Consider the following 9977-nt stretch of genomic DNA (forward strand, 5'->3'; position numbering starts at 1 on the left):
TAAAAAAAAAAAAAAAAAAAAAAAAAAAAAAAAAGAGAGAATTAGATTTGATGTTACAAAAAGGCAAGTGAACTTGAAATTCTAAAGCACAGACAAGAAAATTCATATTCAACAAAATTTAAGAAAAATCTTACTTGCTTCTTCTTCCTTTTCATTCTCAGTCAGGGAAATAAATCCCTTTCCTTTGTTTACAGTCATCAAAATTTGTCCTAGTTGCTCTTGTGTAAGACACACCAAACTGCTATTCACATTTTCAGCTGTGATGTGCTTATTGCAAGGCTTCTTTTTAGTTCCTAGAGATGTATTTGTGGTGTTTCTGGTCTTCTGTCTATCAGGGGCTGCAGGTAAAATTTCTTTTTGGGTAAGAAGACAGTCTTCATCTGTATACGGGTTACATAAATCCTTAGTGGGTGAAAGGGTCGTTCTACTTTTTTCACCTCTTGCCTGTGAAGTTTCCAAACCAACTGTCTTCTTTTGAAAAAAATTTTCACTCCCAATAAAAGTATTTTGTGTTGACTTGAGACTGTTTCTAGGTTGTTTTGTTCTTAAGGGACATTTTGCGATCTTGGTCTTATTGCCCATCTGTTAAAACATCGGGAGTTTATTCTTTATAACAGTCCATGGAAAAAAAATCACAATTATCTTCATTTACATAATCTGTGACAAATCAGCCTTCTAAACTTTTTTCCATTTTGCTATTTAGTTAAATAACGCCCCAAGAAATTAATGCTAAACTTTGCAGATTTTCACTTGAAAGCTTAACAACTAGGAATTATTTTACTTCTGGACAAGAATAGAGATAAACTTTTATTATATTTGTTACAGACATCTACTTTCTACTCCAGCTTTGGTCACTACATTGCACCACCGTCATTGCACACTACCTCTTTTCTTTACGTGCATCTACAGACCAGTAGATTACCAGCCTTTATTTCTTGACTATTTTTTGGTCATCCTCTAACATAATTCATGTCTGTGTGAGGGACTGAACCCAGGCATCTTGCAAATGCTAGGGAAGTGCTCTAATTCTGAGCCGTGACCCAGCCCCAGAAAGGGTCTTCTAGACTCCCCAGGCTGGCCTTGAATCTGCAATCTTCCTACCACACCCAGCGTAACGCTGATGCTTTCATAACCACAGAGATCATTCTTCCAACATGCTGCCTTTCACCTCCTCAGACTGTGCTCTTATGCCAGTGGTGGCAAACCTATGGCACACGTGCCCCAGCAAACTGCCACCACTGAAAGCTTTAAAAGCCATCACTGTCCTATGCTGTAGTTCTCCATGTTACTTTACCTCATTCCCACAGTGACATTTTGCATTGACCTTCTAAGCACTGGACAATGACCACCACCTACCTCCTATTTTTTCCAATTCACTTCCTCCCATATCCCAATTCTAAAGGTTCTTTTAACTGTGATAGGCTCTAGAATCTGCTTATCCTACTACCTCCTTCTTGCTCATTTCCCTTCTGGACAATATTAAATTCCACAGTAAACAAAATAATCTCTTTCGTTCTTTTCTCATTTGCTCTGCTCGCATCATGTACACTCAGCAAATCCCAAATCTGGCAAAATTCATCTCTTCACCCACTCTGTAACTGCACCAATGGAGGAAAAACAACACACCCATGCTAACTGGCTTCACCTTAAACTTAAAACCAGGAACAGCAAATGGGCTCTTAACATTACTTCGGAGTCATATACTTCCCAGGTCCCTTTGCTCTCATTCCTTTAGTAATAGTAATTATTCAACCTTCTTTCCCCAGAACCCTAATACTCTCTCCCATCCTTATTCTCAGAGGGAGATCTTAATATTTCACTGAAATTCTTGTAATTCCTGTATTTTTAAAAATTCAAATTTTTACCATCGAATCTACACCAGCATCTATACCCATAAAACTACTTGCCCTCTTATTACTTGTCTACAACCCCCTCTCAAAAGCTATCTCTCATGATCATTTCTTGAATCAAACTTTTCTGCTGGATACTAATATGCTATTAAACAATTCTGAATCTCATTTTTTCATCTCTTGTAAATCCATTTCAACGAGGCTTTCACTCACACTACCCCCCATTGCTCATAACTAATAAAACTGCTAATAACTTTTACATTGTAAATTTCTACTGACCAATTCTCAAATCTTCATCTTACTTGACCTATGAGCTGGTTCAACACAACTGACTTCTCTGCTTCACTTCCAGAAACCTTAAGTCTTCCTCTCAGTGTCTGCTGACTTCTTTTCCCAAACCTCTTAAAGTTGGGGGGCTCGGGCACAGGTTAGTACTGTCCCCTCATTTAACTGGTAATTTCATTTACTCTAAATACTTCCATTGGCTCTAAATACTTACCCATGTCGAGGACTACCTAGTTTGTGTCTTTTAGCATTCCTCTCCCCTAACTCTGGGTTCCACATGACCACCCAACACTTCCACTAGGTTCTTGAGTCATTTCAAACTTAGCAGGTCCAAAGTCCAACTCATGTCCTTTTACCCCTATAACTTTCTCCCCTTCTCAGCTTCTTTGCCATCTCAGTCGCTCACACCACACCCAAAATGTTGCAGCTATTTTTGACTTTTCTCTCATACGCCACATTTGTTGTCATTAAACACTATTTTGCTGCATCTTCAAAACATATCCCTTTTTACTCCCTTGCTTGCACCTGAATCATCAAAGCTCTCTACCTGGAATCCCAGCTTCTACCCTTGCTCCTCAGTCCATTTCCAACACAGAGATGCAGTAATTACCTTAGCATTTAAGTCAGATCATGTTATTTTCTTCAAAAGCTTTCTGTGACTTTTTATCTTGGTTGGAGGCAAAGCTGGACTTCCTGGGATCCAAAAAGCTCTCACCTCTGAGCATTTCCTCTTCCCCTCACCTTTTTCACAAGCAAAAGCTTTAATTGGAAAGCAAGAAAATGCTAAGAGGAGCAAGGATCAGGCCCGCTCTTAACAAAGGAGAGTGAGAAAAAAATAGGAGAGGACTCCAGTTTTAGCAGCTGGAAGAGGGAGTCATCAGATCAGCCCGGCCAGGAAAAGCAGGAGGCTGCTGTCAAAGACAGTGCACCTGGGCCCCTGGATCGGATCTCAACCTGGTTCTCAGACCCAGAACCCTCAGGGCTTGAGGGGCGGTTCCTTCCCAGGATCACCCTGGGGTGGTTTTACTCCTGGGGGCAGTAAAATGATCATGTTCTTTCTTCTTGAAGGAGGACACTTCAGGGTCCAGCTAAATGTTCCTTATGCCGGCCTCATCCCTCTCTGCCCAATTACCTTGGTGGAACAGCTCCAAATGATACAAAGCGTATGATCGATGGACCTCCAAGTAATATTAAGAAAATATTTTCACTCCCAACCTGCTCCATGTTGGGACATGCTGAGTTTACGTTCTCTAAAATCAAAGAATGAATTCTAGGAACAGAGGTCAAGAGTAGGAAGAATTTGAGAAAGATAACTTGTCTGAGACAGAATGGGGATCAGAAAGTGGGTTACCCCCTTGCCTCTTTTGCCCTCCATCTCTCTCATCTGCCCTAATTTTCTCTTAGTCTTCAACCACCTATGCTTGACTATTCCTTGAACTCAACAAAGCCTTAGCACTAGTCCATCCCTCTGCTTGCAAATTCTTCCTTCAGATTCTACATGTTCATTTTCTCAGCTCCTTCCAATCTGTGTTCAAACGTTACCTGCTTAGAGAGGTTTTCCCTAGCCACCCTGTTCTACTCACACCTGTTTCTCTAGCGTTCCTAGACAAGGCTAAACCAGTAAAGAGGTCGTGTTCTTCCTTCTCATTTTGTTTCATAGCACTTTTTCTCCCTTTCTTTTAGTACTGGCGATTAAACCCACAGCTTTGACACCAAGCGACCTCTCCAGCAGTTTTTTATTTTTTATACTGAGACAGGGTCTTACTAAATCACTAAATTGTTTGAGCTCAAATTTACAATCCTCCTGACTCAAACTTTCACAGTGCTGGGATGACAGGCGTGGACTATCAAGGGCCAGCTTCTCGCAGCACTTTTTGTCCTATGTCATCTGTTTGGTTAAGTCTACTCATCCTACACTTTCCTAATGTAAACTCCATAGGCAGAGATTTTTGTCTTTTTTCTTCACTCCTCTCTCCCCAGTGTCTAGGACAGGTGAATGAAATAGAAATCAAGTAGGTATTCAATAAATTTTGGCTCAGTAAGTGTAACTATTCTACTTAGGCCACTGAATTCTTTACTTCTTGCTCTCAAAATTAGCTCCCTTTACCAAAATATTGTATTTCTGTGGCACTGTTGTTCTAATCTCAGGCCAGTAACCATGAAGTCCCTTTTGAACCTCTTCCTTCAAGTCTTCCTTGGCTTATCGGCAAATACTGTTTTTTCCTTCCAAATTTAAGTTTTCATTACCACAGCCTGATTATTTAGCCTGCTTATCTACACTCCATAATCCACTGTATATTCATTTCTATAACCTAAAATAATTCAATAATCATTTAATAAATGTTAAGTGCTACTTTTTATGTGCTCACCACTATGGGGAAAGTGTTGGTGACATAAAAATTAATAAGTAGATATTTTTGATGTCAAAGAGTGGGTTAGAAGCCATAAAATCTTTCATCTGGCTTATCCAAATTCTTCTTTCAAGAAACTCCATAATGTATAAATAACCAGTTATTAGCCAATTACACAATCAGCCAATTACATCTCACCCTGCATTTTAAAATTTACATCAACCATAAAATTTAGTATCAACCACAAGATCCTTTTATTATCTTTTTTACCTCACCCTGTTTTTACCTGGCTTTTAGTTTCTGATAATACCAATACTTGATTCTAAAATATGTTTCCACCTTATCCCTGCATTTTAATATAATATTTTAATATTATATTCAATATAATATTTTAATATAACTCTCTAAGTGAAGAGTGGCAAACTCAAGTGTATCTACCATAAATTAGACAAGATGGGAACTAGGATGAACACAAGTGCATTCTTCCCATCTAAAGAGACAGCCAATACTCAACTACTCTACACTGCCAAACAGGATCTGAACCACTGCTAAATTATCCAATATTTCAGGAGACTCAAAACTGCCAATTTTAACAATGAATTTTCTAATTTTTAGACACTGGCAAGTCATTCTTAATGGAACAAGCAAAGTATTAATGGAATGAATTTAAGCAGATGAATATTACCACCTCAGCATGTTTCCAACTACTACAGCTTTTACTGATCTTACCCTTATTTTGACTCAGATGGACCTTACCTTTGATGGGTAACAGTTGAGCACTGCAGTTTTTTTATTAACAGTCTATCTCAAACTACCAAGTAAAATGCACTGCTTCAACATATTTTGCAACCCTCTCATTTCTGTCTTTCATCATTCTAGTATAAATTATGTTCAGATTACTACATAAGAAAAGCAACCAAGCTCAAATTATTTCCCAAATGTTCCTGGATGAGATCAGTTTTAACTGATCAAATGAGGACTTTGTTATTAAACATTTTTATACAGCATGTTACTCGTTTACTTAGTTTTAATTCTATCAATATTTTTCATAATATTATAAAGACAACATTGAACACATTTAATATTGGCACTTCACAATTTACAGGTGGCCAAAATCTGTCAAAAGGAATCAAAGAAAAGCAATGTTTCTAAATATAAAATTACATAATATTATACACATCCTTTAATATGTCACTGATTCTCACATGTACTAATACACATGAAAAAATTTTTTTCTCTTTTGAAATGAGGTCTGGCCATGATATCCGGGTTAGTCTTGAATTGAACTCCTGGGCTTAATCCTGTTTCAGCTTCCTAAGTAGCTGGACTACAGGTGAGTACCATCACAACTGGTCAAAAGCTTTTCTAAAGTTTTATATGTCAACTTATTTTAGAGACTATCTTAAGTAAAAAAGCTTTAGAGTGTATTATTTTTATAAACTAGTTTTGACACAAAATGATTTGTATTTCCTTCATTTCTCTTCCAATAAACAAATTAGGATATTAACCATCTTTACCTCATATTCATTATGAAGATTAAAAAAGAATGTGGGAGAGCTTGTGCTAAAATTAGGAAAGTGTTTTAAAAACACAATGTGGAGATGACAGTAATTCAACCTGTGAGAAACGGGGAAAACAAAATTGTAGATATTGTAGTCACTCGGTGTCTATCCCAGTATCAGGAAAGAAAAGCACTCTATTGAGAAAATTCACGAATAACTTACAGAAAAGAAAATTCAACATACAGCTCTGGCATTGTGACACTCAAGACATTTAAAAGGTAGAACAAAAGACACCAATATTACTGATTCTGATGTTTGTGAAGAGCTAAACACAAGAAGGAAAAGGATCGCTGCAACTTCTGTGAATATGGGAAAGAGAGGCTCCTGGAAAGTAAAGATTGTGTCAGAATTTTTTAAGTTCTAAATGCAACAGGGTGAACCCAGTTTGCTTTTACACGGATATAACACATTATACTAGAAAGAAGAAAAAAAACCTATGATTAGGTACCTAGTAGCCACAATTCTGTAATGATTCTACCAAAATCCAAAACTTGTAACTTTATCGTAGGACTGAAAGAGGATTTCCAGATGTTCTGAGTTGGTTATAGAGACAATAAAATGCCTTCACAGCTGTGGCCATATAGCCAATCTGTTAAGGACATAAGTAGGAAGGAGAAAAATGTGGAAAGAGAATAGGGAGCTGGGGAAGAAAGAAATCATTACAAGTAGCTCTTCAACTAGACGTATGAAAAAGGGCACCGTAGGCTGGGGAGTGCAAGGTCCCGAGTTCAACCCCTTGCACTGGAGGAAAAGAAAAAAAGACACTGCATTTGTAATGTGTCTCAAATACAAGTGGTTAGTTGGAATATTTTAATAGACAAAGAAGAGGAAATCATATGCCATCTTAAGTCCTCACGGGGACTATGGTTCCCATGCTCTGCACAGTTCCCCTATTTCCTTCGTAGGGGAAATATTCCAAGACCCCCATGGACATACGAAACCTGGTTTGGTGGGACCAAACCCTGCTAACAAGCACTGTGATAACAGTTGATCAAATAACTGAGATGGCTACTGAACAGGTATGGACACACAAATGATTCACATCCTTGGCAACACAGAGGGATGGTTCAGCACATTACTCCAAATGATGCACATTTAAAATTGATTATTTCTGTAATTTTCCACTTAGTATTTTTAGACACTACTGACCTGAGCTGAAAACACAGAAAGCAAAGCCACAGAAAACAGAGACCAATGTACAGATATATAGAAATAATGAAAAGTAGCTTGTTGAATTTCTTTGATATCACCTATATTTATTAAGTGATTAATCTAAGTACTGTATCAACTTTCACTTTCAGTAAACCTTGAAGAAATAACAAAGCCATCAAGGGCTCAGATTTGAAGGGAAAAATGCTACATAATCAAAATAAATTATATCCACAGATAAGCAAAGACTTTACGATACTGCAAAGATAAAGGACAAAGAAGCTACCATAAATTATGGAAGAGAGGAGAAATTCCTGCCAATATGTATCTAAAAATAGAAAAAGAAAATAAGGAACAAGAAATGTAGCAATCACACACAAAAAAAGGTAGAAGTGGTAATATATTTTGTACAAAGAGGCAAAATGGACTCCTTAAAAAAGGAAACTTACTACTAAGTTTAAATGTAATCTTTTTAGCTACATGCGTGTAAGAATCTGTCAGTCAAATTTCCTTTCTGGTGCTGGCAAATGGAACTTCTGTATGAAAAGATATTTTTGTTTTAAAGTCTGATTATTTTTAAAGATCTCTAGAACTGCACTGTTTATATAGTAGCAATTAAATTTAATTAAAAATCAGGTGAAATTAGAAATTCAGTTCCTCTGTTACAGTACTCACATTTTAAGTCTTGTTGGACAACAATGATTTTACATTTTCATCTTTACAGAAAAGCTTTACTAGATAGCAGTGATCTACAGAGGAGATTCTATCAGACTTTTAGGTGGGAAAAAAATACAATTCCATTTCTGCAAAAGGACTAGTGTAAGAACAAATAACTTTTCACCATCATTCCACACCCCCAAAAAACTAACATTTTCCAGGAATTATCTTTAAACCACTGGGAAAAAAAAACCCATTTTACATTTGAAAACACATCAGGTCATTTGACTTACCTTCACAGAAATTTTTGACTTATGTTCTACAAAAGAAAAAATAAATTACTAATCTGTAAACCAAAAGAAATCACAAAATAAAATTTTAATGAGTGCATTAACTTTCAATCGTGCCTCAGTGTTCCAACTTTTACAATATGGTTCAACTACTGTATTTACTTCTACTGCATATTAGTTTATATCATTATCTTCCCATGGTAAAAAATGATAAAGAGGGAGGGGAACCTTGAAGGAGATGACCAAGAATAGTGAATTTTAAAATTAATACTAAACATGACTTTAGTAATTGTAGTCTCACTATGACTCATTCAAATAATAACTTCTTTATATGCAAAGAATATTAATTACCTAAATTTCACCTATGTCATGCATTAGGCAACAACATACAAATACAAAAACCAAATAAAATTATACACGAAATACAATGCAACACTAAACTTTATAAATCTGAATAATTATAGTAAAAAGCACTGATATAATCTGACTTTATGTGGCTAAAAGTAAATTTAAATTAGTTTGGGAAAACTTTTTTCAAAGTGTCATCTGAAACTGTAAACTTTATGCAGGAATTTAAATTAACATTTTGGAGTTCCAATAATACAGCATACCATATGGAGATAGTATTAGCTTGGTTTTTCCATCCAATAATTCAGTTTCAAGCTTTAAACCATCTCTGCAATATAAAAGAAAATTGTCATTGTTAAGAAACAGTATCAGTGGCCTGCTTTGCAAGCGCAAGGACCCGAGTTCAATCCCCGGTACCAAAAAAAAAAAAAAAAAAAGAAAGAAACAGTAACACTTAAAATAACCAAATATGTTCATTTGAACCTTGAAAGTAAAACTGTTCCTCTGAATTTTTGTCTTAATTTAAGATGTTTTTCAATCCAAGAGGGGGGAAAAAACTACAGGGAGAAATTTTTTCATAATACAAGATATTGTTATCTTTAAACTGAAACTTCACTTTGTATTGTTAACTAATCCAGCTATCATATCATCCTTTAATTCATAATTCCAGACAAAAAAAAAAAAAAAAAAAGAGAATGTGGTTACCAAAGCCCCTCAGCTAGGTAAAGAAGCTGTCATATGTATCATTTTATCGTTTATGAATAACTCATTCTGTGGAGAGTTGGAACACCAGACTGCAATGATGCCACAAAGATTACTAAGCACACAGTCTCACTTACTTTACATATTTCAAATATACATTCATATCTAGTAACTCTTGTTACTATCCTAACAATGTAGCCACATAAACTTTGTATGCTATACTTTATATGTGTTATGACATGGTTATCATATACACACATGTATATACATACATATATATATATATATATGTATGTATGTATATATGAATAGGATACTTTTTATGTGCACGTCAAGAGCACAAGCATAAATGAACAGGAGAGACTGCCCAACAATTGTACATTTGTTAAGGGCCTAAATAAAAAGTACTGAGGGCCGGGGATTTAGCTCGTGGTTCTATCGCCTGCGCAAGGCAAGCGGAAGGTCCCAAGTTTGATCCCTGGTACCAAAAAAAAAAAAAAAGGACTGAAAACAAGTAATTCACTATCTTACAAGAAAAAAAAAAAATCAAGCGTATGTCAATACATATTAACAGTAACAAAAGTAAAGGCCAAGAGATGAAATTTAATCCAAGTAGTCTATTACACAGAACTAGAAAAAACAATCCCCAAACCATATGGAACCATACATATGCTTAACGACGCGCAGTTAAGTCTGGGTTTGGTGACTTTTTACGTTGCGCAGACTTTCAAATTCTCAGGGAGGAAACGCACGCCGCACACCTCCCGGGACGCGCACCTGGCG

The 9977-nt window shown here is 36.2% G+C and overlaps 1 protein-coding gene across 7 annotated transcripts in view; it reads right to left on the minus strand.

Moving 5' to 3' along the window:
• Window positions 1–9977, minus strand: part of Ccdc66 (coiled-coil domain containing 66) — a 36856-nt gene that overhangs the window by 26487 nt on the left and 392 nt on the right. For 4 of the 7 annotated variants that reach the window (XM_010612704.3, XM_010612707.3, XM_010612703.3 and 1 more), the window contains exons 2-4: window positions 8756–8820; window positions 8148–8173; window positions 135–582 (exon numbers count right to left, since the gene is read on the minus strand). In XM_010612704.3, coding sequence (XP_010611006.1) covers window positions 135–582; window positions 8148–8173; window positions 8756–8820 — 539 coding nt within the window. Of the gene's footprint in view, window positions 1–134; window positions 583–2745; window positions 3897–8147; window positions 8174–8755; window positions 8821–9977 lie in introns of those variants that run through there. The other 3 variants (XM_010612705.2, XM_010612706.3, XM_010612708.3) reach the window with 3 other exon arrangements.

Source organism: Fukomys damarensis, unplaced genomic scaffold (assembly GCF_012274545.1).
Source record: "Fukomys damarensis isolate Sample0158 unplaced genomic scaffold, DMR_v1.0_HiC HiC_scaffold_28, whole genome shotgun sequence".
Classification (NCBI taxonomy): Eukaryota; Metazoa; Chordata; class Mammalia; order Rodentia; family Bathyergidae; genus Fukomys; species Fukomys damarensis.